Source organism: Siphateles boraxobius, unplaced genomic scaffold (assembly GCF_051911475.1).
Source record: "Siphateles boraxobius isolate OS27281-9 unplaced genomic scaffold, OSU_SipBor_1 26, whole genome shotgun sequence".
Lineage (NCBI taxonomy): Eukaryota > Metazoa > Chordata > Actinopteri > Cypriniformes > Leuciscidae > Siphateles > Siphateles boraxobius.
This window is the reverse complement of record NW_027508876.1, coordinates 13,727,501-13,748,892: the sequence shown is the minus strand read 5'-3', so window position 1 is coordinate 13,748,892 and position 21,392 is coordinate 13,727,501. Positions and strand designations below refer to the sequence as shown.

The 21,392-nt window shown below is 36.3% G+C and overlaps 2 protein-coding genes across 5 annotated transcripts in view; one reads left to right on the top strand and one right to left on the bottom strand.

Moving 5' to 3' along the window:
* Positions 1-771: 771 nt before the first annotated feature.
* On the bottom strand, positions 772-14,337 carry fen1 (flap structure-specific endonuclease 1). Of its 2 annotated transcripts, none has more exons than XM_077244405.1 (12): positions 14,224-14,337; positions 13,880-13,970; positions 13,686-13,788; positions 12,578-12,680; positions 11,970-12,033; positions 11,782-11,891; positions 11,533-11,669; positions 11,365-11,431; positions 11,130-11,261; positions 6,089-6,240; positions 1,192-1,306; positions 772-1,008 (listed from the first exon to the last, which is right to left on the bottom strand). In XM_077244405.1, exons 1-12 carry the CDS (start codon positions 14,266-14,268, stop codon positions 931-933), a joined length of 1,197 nt encoding a protein of 398 aa, XP_077100520.1. In that variant the 5' UTR covers positions 14,269-14,337; the 3' UTR covers positions 772-930. The 2 variants fall into 2 exon arrangements, with proteins under 2 accessions (XP_077100520.1, XP_077100521.1); XM_077244406.1 differs by having other exon boundaries at positions 13,880-13,983; positions 14,224-14,325.
* A 29-nt stretch (positions 14,338-14,366) lies between these two features.
* Positions 14,367-21,392, top strand: part of tm9sf1 (transmembrane 9 superfamily member 1) — a 13,099-nt gene continuing 6,073 nt past the window's right edge. The window contains exons 1-6 of one of the 3 annotated variants that reach the window (XM_077244403.1): positions 14,382-14,479; positions 14,638-14,817; positions 15,927-16,144; positions 16,283-16,414; positions 17,193-17,315; positions 18,627-18,979. In XM_077244403.1, the coding sequence (XP_077100518.1) occupies positions 15,932-16,144; positions 16,283-16,414; positions 17,193-17,315; positions 18,627-18,979 (821 nt within the window). In that variant the 5' untranslated portion in view covers positions 14,382-14,479; positions 14,638-14,817; positions 15,927-15,931. Of the gene's footprint in view, positions 14,818-15,926; positions 16,145-16,282; positions 16,415-17,192; positions 17,316-18,626; positions 18,980-21,392 lie in introns of all 3 variants that reach the window. The other 2 variants (XM_077244402.1, XM_077244404.1) reach the window with 2 other exon arrangements.

The following is a 21,392-nucleotide window of genomic DNA, read 5'->3' as shown; positions in this document are numbered from 1 at the left end:
ATTCAGAGTAAAACAGAAGTCCAGCACGATTTCCTCATAGAACTATGGATTTCTGTGATCTGACTACTAGTTTTCAGACATGAGTAATGGTGCAGTGGTTAACCATTTACAGGAGTCCCCATGTGTACTTTCAGCAGGTGAAGCATTTAATATTACCATAATAAAATAAACCAAATGCCCAAGTCTCTAGAACATGCATATAGACTATCAAATGACCTTTTACATTTAAATTCTTTCTGTACTTCACTAGAATATCATAACAGTTTTTTTTGTCTGCATTAAAGAAGTCTGTTGCACTTCCTCATGCAAACCTGTTTATCAACCCATCAGCAAAGAACAGAGAAGCTTTAGTACAGAGTTAGTGATAAGTTCTGAAATAATAGTGCATTGTAGCATAGTGGTTAGTATGGAAGCTTGATATAAAGATATAAGTATGAAGATATAAACCTCTCGCAATTCTGACTTTATAACACGCAATTGTGACTTCATATGTAATTCTGCAAAAAAAAAGTCAGAATAACGAGATATAAAATTGCAATTGCAAGCAAAAATAAAGTCAGAATTGTGAGATAAAAAGTCACAATTCAATTTGTTTAATTCAATGGCAGAAACAAGCTTCCATAAGTTAGAGATCTGGATAGGTAACACAAAGTTTATAGGTTTAACCTGCAGTAGGGACGGGAACAAAAATATATTCATGTAATCAGACAATTGTTTTAGATATCTTAAAACCAGATAGAATTTCATCAAAACAAACCACACAAAACATAATATAGTTAAATAGTTATCTTTATTCAAGACAGTACAGAAAAACAGGGCATTTAAAACTTATTTCCCCTAAGTTTATTAAAATACTTGAAATGAATATGAAATGAAATAACTGTAAAGGGCATGACCAGCTCTGAACTCCTCCTCCGGCTGAAAACGCTTTCATTTGCCCTTCTTAAATTTGCCCGCTGTAGCACTTGTTTTCTGTTTCTTCTTGGCAGATCCTTTTATTTCAGGCTCCTATGTAATAACACAAATATATATTTTACAAATGACTTTGCAATGAAGCAATTAAAAATAAAACTAATCCATGAAGAAATCCACACAATTACCATAAACTCAATCATCAAAGTATTATTATTTTTCAGAGTATTTAATTCTCAACATAGCTATTACAAGTTAGTTCCAGTCATTACATCCTACCTTACGCTTGGAAGAGATTGATCCGGTTACAGTAAAGAACGTGTCGAGCCGGCCCTGGGTGCTCACTTGTCTACTCTTCATGATTTTCTTGCAGCCGTTGCGGATACGATCCTCACTAACAACACAAATTCAAGTGTAGGTTTAAAATTCTACATTTAACAAGTAATCATATTTATGACAGCATTAACAGTAAAGGCACTATTGTTGGTATAGCCATTTAATGTAATATAATTATTTTCTAGGGGTGTAACGATACACAAAACTGACGGTTCAGTTCTTCCCACGGTTTTGACGTCTCGGTTCGGTTCGGTTCGGTGGGGTGGGGTTTAAAAAGCTAAAATTGCTTTTTTAAAACAGTCTTTGTCTTTAAATTAATTCACTTACAATTAAACGTTTTGCAAGGATTTAAAAAAAAAAGATCTGCTAATGCTGTAAACTATATGGAGCCAGCACATTACTATAACTTTAAAGGTTAACAAAAGAGCCTAGACTTTTACCCTAAATTCAGATGCTATTTATTTTTTAGATATTATAATCAACACCCAACACATTGTGTGAAAACATGTAAACTGAACATAAGGCAGTTTTTGCATTTTACATAACTTATGTTTTTACTCTAATTCGTTATTGAAATATAATTTACAAAGTTGCTGTCATTTTCATTAAAGATATTTTAAACATACATTCAATAATTAAGATATCATTAACAGGTTAAGTAAAATCTAGCCTAATATACAGGCTAATATAGTGTATTTATTTAGTGCAAGAGTTCATTTCTCTAGGAACCAACAAGCTGTGGACACTAAATATGACTAGCCTGCTAAGGTAAATATAATGCTATGTGACAAAGCTGTTTTATTGACGTCTTTCCGCTGCTGAAACACTGATTGAGCGATTACACGAGTTATGATGCCCTTCAATAAGTATACTGTATCTTTCAACATACCTTCAGGTGTCCATTCATGTTTATTCTGTAACTTAGGAAGAAATGATCGTGTTTACTCTCGCTCCGCCGCTTGAAATGAGGAGCTAGTACAGAGATCTGCCACGACTCACGCCACATCAAAGAGCGCCAAAATGGCATTTATTGTTTGAATTTCGTGATCAAATAGACATACTTTGAAAGATTACACCTTGCTTATTATCGAAAGTAACAAAACACGGAGCTTGCTGTTATATGGTGTTAATGGTGGTTAGGCTACAAAACTGAATTTGTTGTGTACACATAAGACATGAGGATCAGTGAGCCAGGGCTGGGCAGGGTAGCTGTATCGCGTGGGTTCTGTATCGCGGTTTTTCGGTTCAGTTTGAATATCGTCACACCCCTATTATTTTCTAATGTATAATTTATATTAGGGTTGTCAAAAGTACCGGTACTTTGGTACCAAGTCGGTACTAAAAATTTTAAAATATGACGATACCAGCATTTCTGTAGTATCGGTAGTCAAGTCAAGTCACCATCATTAATATAGCGCTTTTTAGAATACAGATTGTTTCAAAGCAGCTTTACAGTAAAGCAGCTACAGGTAGTACAGAGTACCAGATATATTCAAAGGCGGCTGCTTTCAGTCGTTTCTGTGTTTATCCAAGCGTAGGGCTCCAGACTAACTGACTATTTAAATATAAATCCTGGATGTTCTGCGCATCTCTGTGTGAACCACACACACAGACACACACTGAAGCATGCGTGATGTTCGCGGTGTCATCAGCCTCTTCCACCTCACTATATGAGGACACGAATGCATGAACTAACTTCATCCCCAGAGCCGCTCTGGGTCTGATTCACTTCATGTGCATTTTACCGTTTCATTTGAGAAAAAAGTATCATCATATCATACACCCACAGAAACCAAATTTCTTCACTGCAACCCGTCAAAATAAAAGTTTGGTTTAACTTGAAGAAATTGTCAGAAATATATTGGGCTACTGTTGTACAGTACATTTAGCTATGTCTCAATGTAATAATAATACTAACACTAATTATTATTATTACTAGGTGTGCGTAGAGGGTTGGTTGTCTTACTTGATCTTTTTTTATAAACAGTTTACTTTTAAACAGCATGTGGGCTTCTACCATTACCATCATAAATAATAAACTCATTGAATTTAATTTAATATTATTCTTCAAATAGTTAAATAGTTCCAACAGATTTTGCTGTGGTACTGAAATTGGTACCGAGAACCGTAACATTTTAATGGTATTGGAATTTTGGTATCGTGACAACCCTAATTTATAGTGAACGTGTTCTTCATACCTCGCACAAGTGAATATATTGTGCTTTTTTTATTTCTGCTTTAAATAGTAAACATTTGGTTGTTTTAAAGTTTAGAATGTAATGTTTGTATTTGAACCCCTTTTTTGCTTATAATGTACAACATAGCCTACATAGATATTCACTATATTTGTTTTCATAGGCTTTATATTACACATTGTTTAGCGTTTTTAGAGGACAGCATTGGGCAGGATGTGGACTAACAGTAATTAATTTTTTATTATTAAATAATTATTAATCTGATCGTTTTTAGATTTTTCATGACTTTTTTATGACAGATTAATCGATTATCAAAATAATTGTTAGTTGCAGCCCTAATCACAACCTTTGGGTACAAGCCATTTCATATCCAAAGCCATTAACGTGGCATCACAAGCTGCTTCTGCAATGGTTTGTAGTCATTTAGATATATTATGAATAAAGTAATAGCTGTTTATTTACACACATGAAATTAACACTTTACAGTGACCTTGTTATATGACAGTAATCTCTAAATCAAATCCTAATTCTATAGAAAAGTACATGGTAATTAATATTACTGAGTGTAATTACACTAACAATGATACCTTAAAAGAAAGGGTTACGCTATTTTAAGGTGTCCGTGTCACAATGTTATTGTAAATTTAAGTACTGAGTAACACTAATTAAATATATGTACTTACTATAGGGTTTGGATTAGGGTGTAGTTTTGGGTTAGTTACATGCAATTATGCACAATTCATAGTAATTACTTAATTAGGGCTGGGACGGTATGGATTTTTTCTAGTCACGGTTGAAAAGCAAGAAATTCCCGCAGTATAGCGGTAAACTGCTTTCACATTGGACAATACATCATTTTCAAGAGAATACATTATGATGTTCACATTGGAAATGAAAGATAAAAACACCTTTTCCAACATGTCTTAATTACAAAAATTATATTCCATATTTATGTTTACATAATATAATGTTATTTTTTAATTAAATCTATGTTGATTATATGAAAATTGAAAAGCATGAGGAAGATAGGATCATAAGATGGGTCAGACATGATTTTTACCACTATTTTAAGTTTTGTAGAAAGCCTTTCTTTAAATTGAATTTCGTTTTGTATAAATTGTATCTTAATTTTATTCACTGTTTCGACAACCAATTGCCTGGAATTAATAAATAAGAAGCAAATATAGCAGACATATAATCAGGACGCGGAGGCGCCGGTGAGATCTCTTGCATTGCACGTGAACTGGAGCTCGTCTCATAAAGGAACCGAAACTCAGCGTATAGGCTACTTGCCTCACAGACATGAGAAATAAATAGAAAGCTTGAAATATCTACTTTTAAACAAAATTCAAAAAAGAAAAACGACTCTCTGCTTATGTAATCCATATGAAATGTGGATTTCGTAGAGAAGACTTAACTCTGTTTTGTCAACAATAAATCTTTAAAAATCAGCTGTTGTATTGAGAATTTTATAGCTGTTGAGTTCATTATTTCAATGCTGTTTTACAAGCATCACTTGAGGATTGTAATTTAAGTGAAGTGTTTGACTAAATCATAACTGTCAAGATTTAGGGATAATTCACGGGAGTCTTCAGAACAGGCTCATCCTAGTAGTCACCCTGACATGACAGTGCGTAGAGTTAATTAGCCTATAATGTGAAAGACTTATTTTAATCGGGCTCTTTCTTTTTCCAAAAAAATAAATAAAGTGAAATAGGCATTAATTAGTAGGCTAAATAGCGCCATGTTGAAATTATGTGACAAATTACGTTTCTTATTACAATGATAAAATTGTACACTAGGTAAGGTCAGGTTTGCCGATGTGTGTTTTATTTGGGCTATCTATTTATTTTTGTGCCTTTGCGCCAATCGGAATTCTGGGGATACAACATAGCCAAAAGGCTACTAGGGACTAAAGCCTTTAAATATCTTTGCTGCATTGGATCAGTCTCCTTTCTAGAACAGCCAAGAGCTTTCTAGCCTCGCAGAAGCAGCGCCTTGCATCGCCCATAGACCTTAAAACAATCAGCGGATGGGTGCAGTTTTAAAAAATTGGTAAAAAAAAAATGTCGGTGCGGATGGATGGCAGACGGATGATGAGTTTTGTGATGCGGTTGCTGATGAAATAACAGCCCATCCACGCATCTCTAATACGAATGGAATGTTATTATGTGTCATGGAACATTGCGCTCCCCAACTCGCGAAAGGTCGGATTTGCTCCATCTTTTGATGATAAGTTTAGTTTAGAAAACTTTGAATCCATGTAAGACACAATGTCATTAGACATAATCCATGTCATTAGAATCAATGAATCCATGTCACTAGACACAACGTGCACATGTCCAGGCCAATGTTTTTTTTGCGGTGATGACGGTGACGAGGCGTCACGGGACTGCGGTATTGCGGTAACCGTCCCAGCCCTATTTACTATGCTTACTACATGTAGCGTGTAACAAGGACACTGTAAAATAAAGTGTTAGCAAATAAAGTGTAACTAATATTTGTAATTTAAATAATTTTATTTTAAACTGACTTTTGTGATGTTAGTAGCTCCAGGTTTGAGACTGGCATGTTTTAGGAGTCGCTGCAGTCCAGAACACTTTTTGCAGAAAGTAGTTTATGTAGAGATTTAAGTTGGTTTGTACCTGAACTGTTTTTCAGCACACATGAACTGAATTAGTTTCTCCACGTCAGGTTCGTTCCACTTCAGATCGACAGATGGGCCGTCCACGACCTCAGGCTCCAAGAACAGAGCCCGAGCCTCTTTATACAGCCAGTCTTCTGGAGCTGGGTGCTTCTGCAGCACAAAACAAACAAAATTATGTAAGCCTATTTAAAAGATGAAGGCTGTGTAAGGCGGGTGCCAGTAAGTCTGGGCTACCCGTCGAGAAAGCAAAAGGCTTTCCGGAGAATTAACATTTGAACCCTCTCTTGCATATGTAACAGCAACATCTGAGACGCAGCACACAGTGCAGCTCACACCTCACTTTTAGTCTTATCTCCCCCTGCTCACCTAAAACTCACTAAAAACCGGTGCAATGTTAAATATGTAGAATAAGTAACTATACATGTTTGGTATCACTTAAAATGTGTGCCTGGTAAAATGGTCTCATTCTCCCACCCAAAACACAAAGCTCCAAGAAGTTCTAGAATATGAGAAATAGTGTGCCCCTTAAAAGGTGTGCCCTCCCCCAGATCCTCCATTCAAACTACCTCCTGTATGCAAATAAGTATTCTCTTCCACAGGTATCAAGGACCCATTCAATCACAAATTCTGATCCCACAGTTGTGAACCCCTCAATAGGGGGACCAAAATCTAATTATAAAGACAAACATCACCATTTGGTAAGCATATTGAATTATCTGGGTTTATAAGGAAAATTAGCAAAAAGGTTCGAGGACTCTGTAGGTAGACTTCCCACACGATCTAGTAGGATTGGGTTAGGATTTTAAAAAACTAGCTGCGTAGTTTTTGTTGCCAGGTAAATATTTCTACAATTCCTTGATTTCTGAGTTGTTGTTATTATATATGATTGACCGATGATTTTATTCTATGAATTCGATTTTGAATTATTGTTTTATTACCTGGTCAATAAATTGTAAACATTTGATTTTATTCTGAATGACTCTGAAATTGTTTCCCCAAGTAGATTTAACGGATTCGTATGTTACCGCAAAGTCTGTGTCTGATTAGTGTCGACTAACATTTGGCATTAATTCAAGTGTACTTGGTTCACAAAGACAAGTGAATTTCCGTTTAGAACAGTAAAAATGCTGTTTGACCAATCTAATTGTGGGTGTCTTACCTCCGTTTTAATTTACAGTTAAAAAGAATAATCAAACATTCGCTCACATTTAATGATGCTCTGATACCATTAAAACCTTTTTCATTTATGGAGTCAGATGAAATAACATATGAAATTAAGTAATACATATGATAAAATGTATTTCATTTAATCTTGTTGTGTTACGTTAAAGGAGAGACCAGGGTCCCCACACCTTGGTTAACTTCAAATTCAAGGACCTTTCAAGGACTTTCAAGGTCCAATTCCCCTTTAAATCCAAGGACTTAATGTGGACACACATTTCAAGTGAGAGAAAGGTTACATCTTGTTACCTTGTATGATACATTGTTACAGTTTTCATGTGTCAAACAACCATGCAAAAAAGCTTTTTTTTGCATTTATTTTTGGCCATATGACAGAGATCTGATATTCTATTTGTCGTATTTCTGTTTTGCATAAAACTGAAGAATATTCTTAACATCCTATACTGTATTCTAGAATGATCTGATATTAACTTTTGCATGGATTTTAATTTAAAAAAAGAGCTTAGGCTCATGTAACCAGAAGTGTTCCTGCCTCATGGGTTTACACTATCTTAACAAGCAAAGCAATTGTATCTCTGGCAAGCCATTCTTTGTAATCTTCTTTGGTGAGCCAAATATCTTGAAACTTGCATTTTCCAGGCATCATGTTTCAGTCTATTTTTGCAATGTTTCACAGTGCATCTGTGAAACGTTGAGGTACCATCGTAATAGGTTTGTGCGCATGTGAACGTCATGGCAACGTACAAAACAAAGTACCTCACGTGGGAAACCCTTAACGTAACACATAAATGAGCGTAACTAACATAAATCAAGCAAGCTAGTATGCATAGGCCACGAAGTGTTGGCAAAATAACACATTAGCGGAACGAAGGGAATAATATGGAATTTTTTCAAGAAAACTTCTTGCACAAAATAAATTCAATCACTTTCAAAGACCTGTATCTATGCATGTTTATGTTCAAAAACTTTCCAGGGTCTTGATTTTTTTTCTTTTTTTTTCAGATTCACAAACTTCCAAGGACCCGTGGGAACCCTAAGAGACCTTCACCCGTTCTATCGGATGCCGCCATCGGACCGATTTAGATGGGCTTACAGCTGGACGTTGTGGTTTTTTAGCAACAATGAAATTGCAATTCACTTTTCATGAGAGAAGTAGCACGATTCACTTCTGTCTTCTGCAGAATATTACGAGATTAAAAAAATATTACTGAAGAATTTAAGCAAATTTACACAGCAAGAGGAAGAGCTCTCCATGAAAGAGGACATCTAAAAGAAAAAATCTTGCTATGACAGTGCAAGTTGTGAAGTTAGTTAATAAAGCTGATATAGGTATAGAGATAATTGAACATTTAAGCTCACATGTAGTAATTTTTATATCTATTAATTCTAAAGCATATATATATACATATATACACAATTTTTATATTTGTTCATTTAAACTAGGTGCTAAATAACAATTGATAAACTAAAATTGTACATGTGTAATTAACGGTATAATAATTACATATCTAAATCATACAAAATTATTATTATAAATAAGCATTGCTAAAATCATCATTTGCTATGCAGTGACCTTTAATTTAGAGTAGAAACTGGGGGAGTGACTATTGCATCAGACATGCACCACTTTGCTCACAGCTGACTGGTTCAATTTCGGTTTGAGATCTCTAACCCAGAACAAATCCTGTCCTGGAGGAGGTTAGCTGTGAAGTGCAAGTTACTATGGCGATGAACACTGCTAAAAGCCAAACCACTTTCATGGTGCCTGAAACCCAGGGTTGGCACAAACTAAACTGAAACATACCTGGCTTGCCACCTAAACCCGCTTCAGTTATTTATGAACAACAGCAGAACTGGTATCTTTCTGACATTTTTTATGTTATTTGAAGTACATTATAAATACTTTGCGTGTTAAATATACGTGCAACATTGATGTCGTAAATAAACTATAAATGTTAGCTAGTTTGTTCATTACCTGCATAGCGATTTTATGCGAAAATATAATTAAATAGTTTGTTTACAGGGGCAGTGCACATTAATAAACATGGCTGTAAATGTGCCAGAATTAGCAAAAAGGCTATTTTTCATCTGTAGACCCTTGCCAGAATGTTAAAAAGTCACCCTAAAAACAAAGCATCTTATATTAATACACACACAAGAGAAAGGAAAAACATACATAATTAACTTTATCAAATAAAAAAAGTATGATTCCATGCAGAAATCATGCTAAAATACATTAACAGACAATATTATCTATTTATTGTGCTAGATAAGAGGGAAGCAAATAACCAGGAGCAATTTTACAAAGAGGCTAAAATCAGAATAAGATACTAATGTTGTAATATTTAGTAGGTAACCATTAAGTAACCATTTTTTAAGATGTAACATAACCATATCTATCTATCCAGTCTTCTAATCGTTTATGGGATGGAGTTTCATTCCCTTGTGGCTTTAAAGGGTTAGTTCACCCAAAAATGAAAATTATGTCATTAATGACTCACCCTCATGTCGTTCCAAGCCCGTAAGACCTCCGTTCATCTTCGGAACACAGTTTAGGATATTTTAGATTCAGTCCGAGAGTCTTCTGGATTGACACACGGATTGACAACAGAACCGGAAGAGAATACAATGCTGAATAAAGTCGTAGTTTTTGTTATTTTTGGAACAAAATGTATTTTCGATGTTTCAAAAAATTCTAACTAACCCACTGAGGTCACATGGACTACTTTGATGTAGTCTTTATTGCCTTTCTGGACAAGGACAGTATACCGTACATAGATTTTCAATGGAGGGACAAAAAGCTCTCGGACTGAATCGAAATTATCTTAAACTGTGTTCCGAAGACGAACGGAGGTCTTACGGGCTTGGAACGGCATGAGGATGAGTCATTAAAGAAATAATTTTCATTTTTGGGTGAACTAACCCTTTAACTGAAAATACAGACTGTCTAAATTTACATTTTCTGACAGGAATAATACCCTCTTTCTTCTTTAAATGAATATGCAGCGGTAAGGAGGGACAGCAGTCACGTGGTACAAGTAGGAGCTCTCAGACAATTCCCAACTTACAAGCTGTAATTACGAGCTCTACCAGGACGTGAACACTTTTCACAAGTTGAAACCTCATAAATACAGTAATAACAACATTGCGTAAATGCACCTTTAATGAGCAGATGAACAGGTGTACCCAATAAAGAGGCTGCTGAGTGTATAGTTTTGTATATGTTGTTTCCCTCCAGAAATTCCTTCACAAAAAAATGAACAAAATCACTATTCACTATAGGCCTTCAATGTTTTTGAGTGTTACTGAGCGAAAAAAAAAAGGAAAGAAATCAATCTTCATTACGCAATGGGCAGTAAAAATAATTAAATGCATAATAAATAAATAAAATATGTATGGCAGGCAAAATGTCAATAGATTTGCCATGTTGCCTAAAGTTATTTTCAAACAAAGCAATACCACTAGAGGGCACAATTCACCAAGTACACGATCCTGGATTTGTGATTTGACAGGGTGCATCACTAATATGAGTGAGTGCCATCTTGAAGATGTACTGACCTGCAATGTGACATTCTGAAGGGGTGGATTCTTGAATCCACTACCGCTTCAATTTATATCCCTTTTGAGTAGTTTGTAATCAAGTTATAAATCAAAATTTATCCTTCTAAATATACAATTCTTTGAATGACTTCAAGCTTATGAGATTTAAGTAGTTATAGAACTACGTCTTCTCAACTGGAATGTCCCCATCTCTGACTCCTGGTCTTCATTCATCATATCTGGTCCTCTGGTCTTAACTGTAAATTCCCCTACAATTCAATAACAAATAAATGGATTTAAACAGTAAATAAACTTACATTTGGGTCAATATTGTCAAGGATCTCTTCAATAGAGCCGTGCTGTCTAATAAGGTCGATGGCCCTCTTGGGTCCGATTCCTTTTATAGTGCCACAGTAGTCACAGCCCAGTAGGATACACAGGTCAATGAACTGAGGAAGACATTCAAACATACACAAACACAGCAGTTAGAAAGAACTCACACTTCTACATATTTATGTACAAAAGAGGATGTACAGAAAGCAAAGGTCTCACCTGTTGATGTGTCAGACTCATATCCTGTAGAATACGACTGAAATGAAACTCTTGGATAGGAAGCTTTCTAAGATGAAAAAAAAAGAAAACCACTTATTTCTGCATGCTAAAAACGTCTCCATAACAAATACAAAAACTATTTCAGATTTGAAGCATATCCAAACATACTTTGCTTCACTGGCAGTGAGATGCCTCAACAGGACTGTTGTTCCGAATGTCAAACCGTCCATATCTTCTGTTGCGGTGGCATAAACCTTCCCTGATTTCACCAGAGCAGCACAGCTCGCCTCAGCCTCACATGGAGCCTTAACATGAAATGTATACAATTTTGCTTAAATACACAAAATAATTATCTGCATTATAATATTAATATAATAATGATATTCTATAGTTAGCAGTCAGTGACTGGGGCAGTACCTCAATGTACGGGACTCCCATTAGAGTAAGTAACCTCTTGCATTCATCGTTGTGTTGTTTGGTGACTTTCACTAGTCGCTTACTGAACTTGTCGATGTTCTCCTGTTCACCTGTGAGAATGTTTGGAATTAGGATCAATTTTAAATAATTATTTTCAAGAAAACATGCGGTTTTGAAAGTGTCTGTACCTGCTTCCTGTGCCTGAGCGAGAAGTTTCTCAGCCTCTGCTCGCCTCTCGCCTCTCTTCTCCAGCTGCAAGAATACAAATAAATATATGTTAAAAGTCCCACTGCAGTCAATAATTTAATCCCTTATAACTCATCTTTGACAATCAAAATGACAAATTTGAATTTTTTATGGGTGAAAATAATTTCTTCATGCCTTAAAATACCTTAAATGTAAGTACACCCCTGCTTCATTTACTATACGCCAAACTAGTTCAATTAGTTCAGTAATTAATGACAAAAGTTTAATTTTTGGGTGAACTTACACTTTAATTAAATAAGGTAATAAGATGTGAAATGTACAGGCAGAAATATGCCATCTCATAATACCTGAAACAGTGTCACAGTATTTTTACAGTGAATTTCTGGAAACCGCAGCTCCCGGTTTTTATTGTTTTGTAATGTTTTTTGTTTGGTTTTATTGATTTGTTTATTGTATGCATTCCCTTCAGCAAATTATAATTTAGTATTTTATTGATTAAAAAAAAAAGAGAGAAAAGGTTTGAAATGACATAAGTATGAGTAAATATTGACAGAATTTTCTTAAGAGTAATTGCACGTCTCTGACACACCTCTCCTGATTTCATCTGAGGGGGCTTGCCATCAAACACATAAACCGGCTTGATGCCGCTCTCCAGCATTCGGATGGTCCTGTAGAACATGCCCATGAGGTGGCTGGGGAGACAATGACACATGTATGAATGTGATGATCATGCAAACAAAGAGGCACATGGTTATATACTCAGAATCTACACCCAGGATTCCTGAAATAGCGGATCACGGTCCAGTTTCGGACACTGGCCCGGTTCCAACCAGACCACGAGACATGACAACGGGAGCACCATTTGACCTTTTTTACTATTTAAAGTGAACTTTTTTTATTGTGGCGTTATATCCTAATACTTATATCTAGAGCCAAAAGTGCTTCATTCAAGGCCTTTCCGTTGTTGCTTCTCTCTACGGCTAAAGTGACGCTTTTATTTCAACAACAGGATCAGAAACACGGTAAGCAGCAAAACAGTGTTTCACTAAAACACCTCAGAAAACGAGAATCCAGGATACAATTTGTTTTATGTCATATATGACTCTGATCATTTTGATTCTAACACTACTTTTTTCATCTACATTTAGCATTAATCAGCTTGTTAAGAGCATTTCACAACAAATAATGTTATAATAGGGGAGCATTTTGGTAGTTGAAAAGGAAAGACAACTCAAATTATTAATTAGTTTTGTTTTCTGCTCATGATGAGGGTGTTATGATTATTCTGTATGTTGTTTTTAAGTAGATACTTATTTTAAGCAAAATATAAAATGGTCCAGGCTTCAAGAGAAATGGTCCAGACTTCTGCCATTCATGGGTATCTAAATGTAAAATTAATAATAGACTGATAAAATGATCTGATCTTACCCTATAATATTCATATCCAATTGACTCTCAGAAACCACTGCTTAGGCTCTGAGGGCCCAATATACTCATCTTTGATGACTATGACTGTTTAGGATTTTTTTTTTCTTTTACAAAGCACTACTGCTGCCCATTCCAAAAAAAAAAAAAAAAATTGTCCGAACCTCTTGGAACTTTAATTGAATACCACTGATCTACACTTTGAACTCAATCAGATTCTCGTTTTTCATTTCAGTCATGGACAATTGATAGTAGGCAACAACACTACATACCTAGTGGTCTCTCCATCATCATTTTGCAAAACATTTCCGTCCTGTCGGACAGCGATTAAAAACTGGTAGATGCACATGGACGCATCAATAGCAATCTTCCTTCCTACATGCAATTATAATACAATCATATAAATACACACACGTTTTACTTTGAATAATACTCATAATCTCAGTTAAATGACAGGGAACCTTACCAAAGTAGTTTTTGATGTCTTGCTCCTTGATGGCTGAAGGCGCGTGATCTGCAATGAGCTTTGCAAGACCGTGAATTCCCATAGTGATGATCTATTTATGATATCTTAATGGATTCAAATCCATAAAGGCGAAAATATTAGTTGCAAAATAAAGACCAACACCGAGCAGTTCATAAATCAGAATGGAAATTAACTTTAACTGTTAGTATCCACCCGGATGAGCTGCTCTATACATGCAAAACAAAGCTTAAAAGCCCGCAAATGTCATAAAGCGGCTTATGCACGCACCCCATTTGTGTAACAACATTTTACAACCTGCAAATCGCAGAAAAAAGACAACTTACCAATAAAATGTGTATATTAGTTTCTCGCTTTACAGGCTTACACATACAAACGACACCACGAGAAAAAGACTCGTCAATTTCGCGCGAATTCTATTAAGGCATAAATAATCGAATTCATGTGAAATGGATGGAATCGATGAATCATATTTGTCTAGTTCAGCCTTCGCAAGGAAGAACAACGGAACATGCATCTCGAGCGATTAGTCAGGACTGGCGAAACATCAACGAGAGGGAAGAAATGACACCGATGTTCCTGGTAATGGTTATCACCTATTAACATGCACGAAAAACGCTTGAACCCACACTTAAAGTGGTGATTTAAAGAATCCGAGAGTTTCTGAAGCAGGTGTAGGTGTTGCGCTGTAGCCACGCCCACCCCGGAAGATCCCAAAAAGGGTGTTTTTATTTTTTAAGGTGACGTGGATTCGCTCTTGCTCTCGACCTTTTGGCTGTTTCATCGCGTAAAAGCAAAGACTGGCTATCTTCAAGCACCAGCAATGGTCAGATATGACATTACACATACGCGTGTGCTGTTGACTGGATTTTGAAAAGAAAGAAGCGATTCTGAGGAATCCGAGGAAGCATCTGAAACAGGTTTGGTGCATTTCTCGATTGCGGAAGTATGTTAAGCATCTAAGTTGGCGAAAGGATTTATAGTGCTCTTAAATCAAAGTGCAGTGATTGATTGATTTGTTTCTCATTTGTTTATGTCTGAAGGATGCTAGCTACATCTGTTTATTTAACCTATTAAAACTAATTTGAATTAATCTAGCGGAGGACGTTGGGAAAATGGTCCAATTCTTCCATTAGGAGATTCCACAAGAACTGATATCTGTAACACTTTATTTTACAGTGTTCTTACACATTACATGTACTTAATATAGTAATAACAGTAAAGTATAATTTTACAAGCAACTGAACCAAACACTATTGCTCTATAGTAAGTAAGCTATGTGTTGTAAATTCAGTTTACTAAGAAATTATTTGGGTAAGCACACTGTAATAAGGAAGGAAACCTTAAAATAAAGTGACTTCACACCATATTTCTTTACATTACATTGTCCACTTACCTATATTTACTTCCATATTAAACAATTATGTAATTGTTGTCTTTCGAGTGAAGTATTACATATAGTTGATGCATAATATATCCTTGAACTCTTGTTATCAGTATTCAAATTTATATTAATTATTCATTTAAATCATTAAATTTATATGAATAAGAAATAAATATTGTAGGTGCTGACAACTTTCACTTAAAAGGAAAGTTCACCTCCCACCCTTATGTTCGTCCAAGCCTGTATGAGTTTCTTTCTTTTATTGAACACAAAATAAGATATTTTAAAGACTTTTGTCAACCAGACAGTTGATGGCACCCATTGACTTCCATGGGTGCTGTCATCTATTTGATCACCAACATTCAAATTTTAATTTTTTTGGTGAATAATCCCATTGAAGCTCTCGTGTTTTTCAAACCCGTTTGAATTTTTAGTACATACATGTAGTCACAAAATGTATTTTAAATCATTAAAATGTATAATACTTATAAAAGAATCAGCTGTTTAAAAACGTTCTAGATGGAGTCTAGCATGTCAAACCGCAGGACCTGTCAACCATGAGCCATTTAAAATAATTCTGTAAATGTTTTTTGTTGTCTGCATAGTTGCTGACCCCTTTTACAGTCTTGATTTGCTCACCAACAGGTGTCATGACAGCAAGACTGGAACATTCAGGCCTGCGTGTCGCTGGTCGATCCATGAGGCTCTGTGTGCTGGTTCTGTGCCTGCTGCCTCACTTTGGCTGGGCAGTCAGTTACAAGCTAGGCGATCCGGTGACCCTGTACGTTAACAAAGTTGGTCCGTATCACAACCCTCAGGAAACCTATCACTATTACACTCTGCCAGTCTGCAGACCTAAAGAGGTGAGTGTGCACTGCACTAATCAGTATTATCTAGATCTATTAGTGTGCTTGCTTTATGACCTTATGGTGCAATACATGTCAATAAGATTTACTGTTAGTGCAGCTCTATCACCTTTTGAATGATTGATTTGTTTGCAGGTCCATCATAAAGCCTTGAGTCTGGGAGAGGTGTTGGATGGAGACCGTATGGCTGAGTCTCTTTACAACATCCGCTTCAGGGAAAACACAGAGCGACAGCCGCTATGCAAGCTCACTCTCTCTGAGAAAGAGGTAGCAATGCAGTCATTCAGAATTTTTTAAAAAATGCAATCTTAGGGTATGTTTACTCGACAATAACGATATGCTTAAAACTGAGATGACTTTCCTTTGAGTTTTCCCATGTACAGATTGTCAAAGCAATCCCCTTTCACACGGATCTGCGAAAACGTCTAAAAATGCTGTATTCTGCTGACAGACCATTAAATGACGATGAAACACTATAGACTGAACACGTTATATGCATGTGCATGACGTCATCGTCTTCAGAGATTTGCGTTTTTGTTATTTACACTGAGACTGTTTTCAAAAAGTTGCACTTTAAAACCCGTCTTCAAAACTTTGCGTTTTCAGGCACCCAAAACGCCGTTGCCTTGTAAACGAACGCCCAAAGCGCATAAATAGTTTTACGTTTTTAGTTGAAAACAGTGTCGTGTAATAATCCCCTTATTTAGAGCATAAAAGATTTTTGGGATTTTAAGTTCCCGAATTTGCTAATGGCACTATGAATGCAACATTTTGGGAAATTATAAGCAAAACGAACCCTCTCCCTGTAAGGGGGGGCTTCTCTATCCTGCTCAGGCACTAATCAAACATGGTTGAACTAGCTAGTCAGGGTTTTCAGGTTCATTTTTGAGAGTGATGGGTGTGGTGGAGGGTTGGAGCTAGGTGTAACAATGCCTAGTGTATTGTCCCTGGTAAATAAACAAAAAAAGGCAAAGAAGAGGAAACGGCAGAGATGTATGGAAATTGCTTCAGATGTCTTATATTTTATTCATTTTTGAAACTACAGGTGGATCAGTTGCGGGAAGCTGTTGAGGAGCTGTATTACTTTGAGTTTGTCCTTGATGAAATTCCCATCTGGGGTTTTGTGGGATACATGGAAGAGAGTGGATTCCTGCCTCACAGCCACAAGGTCTTTTTCTATGTCTCCGTCATTCACTCACTTGCACACATTCAGTGGCCCCAAAAAGTGTTTGGACACTTTGCCGCAATTTTAAATGTATGCATTTCTTTACACATTAGATAAGAATATATCAAAACACACACTGCTGTTTTACCAAAAACATTTGTTGGTTTTAAAAACATTCAGGGATGCGATTTTCCCGTATTTATACAGATTTCCATATTTTTCAGCCTGAAATTGAAGTATATAAAATAAAGTATGAGGGGAAAAAAAGGTTGGGGGGTTGGGGTGTCGTTTGGGTACTGTATGGTGATTGAAATCGTAAAATGGCCTTAAACAATTGCTAAATTAACCGCCAATTTTCCATGTTTTTGAATGCATTTATTTCATGCACGGCCTGCTTCTGACAGCGCTGCACGAGCTCACCATGCCATCTGTGGGACACCCACAGCATCTTAGCCAGGGTTCAAAGCGCCAAATGCAAGTAAATATCTGTGTTGAAACCGTGTTACTCGCCAGTTTACTGATAACTTTTTTATGAATTTTGACAATGCATGGTTGTGAGAATGTGATTTGGCTTAGTTTCGAACATCAAATCACAACGGTTGTGATATAACTCATTATATAAATATATAGTCTGATGCGCTGCATGTTTAAGAGTGGAGCACAGCACTGTTTTTTTCAGGTTTTCCTTTTCTTTTGTCTTTAGCTGATCACATGCCTGAATATTATATATGTATGTACACAACACTTCTGTTCAAAAGTTTAAGGTCGGTAAGCTTTTTTTTTTTTTCGTTTAAAAAAATAGTTTTGTTTTAACTTTCTATTAATCAAAGAATCTTGTCAAAAATCTTAAAGTATCAGTTTCCACAAAAATATTTTCTTCATTGATAATAATTAGGATTGTTTCTTGGACACCAAATCATGTGTCAAGGATCATGCGAGTCTGAAGTCACTGGAGTAATGATGCTGACATTTCAACTTTGCCTTCACAGTTATAAAGTACATTTTGCAGTATATAAGAATAGAAGTCATTTTAAATTGTAATAATATTTCACAATATTAACGTTTTACTGTATTTTCCATCAAATAAATGCAGTCATGGTGAGCATAAGAGAGTGAAAACGTTAAAAAAATCTTACCAACCTTAAACTCTGTAATGGTAGTTTGTATTAGATATTTTTTTTAAATATTATATATATATACATTAAGTTTCCAAATCTTTTTGAGGCTGCTGTGTGCTATTAGACTGTTTTGATATATGCTAATTCATTGAATAAAGCATCATGTCTCTCTTCATTCCCTTTTTTTGTACATCAGGTGGGGTTGTGGACGCACTTGGACTTCAATATAGAGTACAACGGCGACTCTGTGATCTTTGCCAATGTGTCTGTGAAGGATGTGAAGCCGGAGCCATTAGAGGAAGGAGGGGCAGGCCATAGTGCTGGTGTCGGCAGTGGCGGTCTGTCCATCACACACACCTACAGCGTTCGTTGGTTTGAGAGTACGTTGCCCCATTCACGCAGGGCAGAGCGCCTCAGAGACTATTCCTTTTTTCCCAAGACTCTGGAAATCCACTGGCTGTCCATCATCAACTCTCTAGTGCTGGTGGTGCTACTGCTGGGCTTCGTCATCATCATCCTCATGAGAGTGCTGAAGAATGACTTTGCCAGGTGAGGAGGGATCTGAAGTCACATTCACATATGCAAATATGGTTGATTACATAATTGTATTTAATTAATAATGAACAGTTTTTCTTCCTAAAAGTTTTCAGCCCTAACTTATGGATTTTAAAATCTGATTGGATAAGCTGCAGTTAAAACTGTTGCAAAACAATGCTGTAAAACACCTGTGAGCTCATTTTCTAATCTATCTATAAATTACAGGAACGTCTGTGTTTCTGTTATTCGCATATCTCTCGAACCGTTAGTCCGATGGATTGCAAACTTGACAGGTGTCTTGCTACGTGCACGAGTAAGTGCAGTGCCAAGTTTGACCTTGTTTGGATTAGAAATGCTAAAGATATTGGCTGCGTCCGAAATCGCGTACTTCCCTACTATATAGTATGCGAAAAACAGTACGCGAGCAGAGTAGTATGTCCGAAATCATAGAATTCGAAAAACAGTAGGCGAAAAGTACCCGGATGACCTACTACTTCCGGCGAGATTCTGAAGTGCGCATACGATGGACACTTTACTATCCCATGATGCCACGGGAGCGGAGTTGTCGTCGTTATATTTGAAAAATGGCGGAAACCGGAGACGCGGCTGTTTTCAAGTGTAAGTACTTCAGAACACATTTTTCTTTCTTTGTGGTTAAATTGTATCTTTTAACATCATATAAGTAAACGATTGACTTGTTAAAAGTTTAAATAATGTAAATAGAGGGTGTCCTTTTCCAGACAATTCAGAAAAAGTATAGTTTTATCATCATTACGGAATAGACCAAGCTAATGTTTATTCAGCTAGCTAACACTGTTTTCTTTAAACAAATATGTTCGTTGTTTAGCAGTTTAATGAGATAGTTACAAAACGTCAGTAAATTGAAACGATTTTATTTCTCCTTTACCAGTGTTGATATTATGAAAATATTTGTTGGCTACATAGCAAGCTACTGTTATCAAGTGTACCTCAACTTGTCAATGTACACCGATGCCGATGAGAACAGAAAGCAGAACTAAAAACATAGCGCGACGTTGGTGCAGTCAGTGGAATGAATGGGCTCTTTAAATTTTCGCGCTGTTATGACAGCGTATGTCACGTGACAATTATAACATGGCGCATGTAGTACGTCCGGACTCCATTCATACTACCTATTCATACTATATAGAACGTACTTTTTTAACGGTTGAGAAGTACGTTCTTATTTGAATGTAGTACCTAGTCACATAGTACGCGATTTCGGACGCAGCCATTGTTTATATATATTGGTAAAAGAAGCATTTAGAAGGTTGTGGTTTAAAAATAAACACTCTGTCAGCTTAACATTAAGTCAGCTACACTGTTTACTTCTGAATATTATTTTTTATTCACGGCCATCATTTGCAGTAGCCTATTCACAAACTGTTTGCTAAAGCGTAGCGTTTTTTCGGAGTTCACTGTAGCCTGCTCCATGAATTGTGCTTATTCATTTGTGGATGTTAACTGAATCTGTAAGTCAGCTACGCTGTTTACTTCTGAATATTATATTTAATTCTGGTGCGCTTAACGTTATCGCTACTGTTTAATAGTAGCCTATGCTATTCACCAACTAAACATATCCTATTCAATGCGGTTCGCCGGTTCACTGTCTCTTTCACGGCTATCATTTGTAGTAACCTATTCACAAACCGTTTGCTCAAGCGTAGCGTTTTCTTTAAGTTCTCTGTGTAGCTGCTCCCTGAATCGTGTAGTTTAATTTTCCATATTTAGTGCATGTCATTATGTCAGTATCAGTATTTGCTTTCTACCATGCCCAAATAAAAATGTCACTGAACATTTGCTGTTTATTTGTAACAATGAGCACTCAAACACACCAAACCAACAATTACTAAAAACACACACAAAAACTGATTGTGCACGGACACTTTGCACTATTATGACAAATTGCATTGTAACTCAGCAACAAAAAACAGCCTATCTAGGCTACACACTCACCGCCCACTTTATTGGGTACACCTTGCTACTACCGGGTTAGAGCATCAATACTCATGTAGGCTGTGCCATTTAAACAATGCTCAATTGGTACTAATGGGCCCATTGTGTGCCAAGAAAATATCCCTCACGCCATTACACCGCCAGCTGGAGCCTGAACCGTTGTTACAAAACAGGATGGATCCAGCCTTTTCGTTATTTACAACAAATTCGTACCATACCATCTTAATGTTGTGTCAGAAATTGAGACTCATCAAATCAGGCAACGTTTTTCCAATCTTATATTGTCCAATTTTGGTGAACCTGTGTGAATTGCAGTGTCAGTTTCCTGTTCTTAGCTGACAGAAGTGGCACTGATGTGTCTTCTTCTGCTGTTGACTATCTGCTTCAAGGTTTGACGTGTTGTACTTTCAGAGATGCTCGGTCTTAACGAGTGGTTATTTGAGTTAATGTT

Coding starts and splice junctions, on each gene's coding strand:
- fen1 (XM_077244405.1), bottom strand. CDS start 14,268: ATGTGTAAGCCTGTAAAGCGAGAAACTAATATACACATTTTATTG. Junction 1,307..6,088: donor TGTGCTGAAAAACAGTTCAG/GTACAAACCAAC, acceptor TTGTGTTGTTAG/TGAGGATCGTATCCGCAACG. Junction 1,009..1,191: donor CAATCTCTTCCAAGCGTAAG/GTAGGATGTAAT, acceptor GTTATTACATAG/GAGCCTGAAATAAAAGGATC.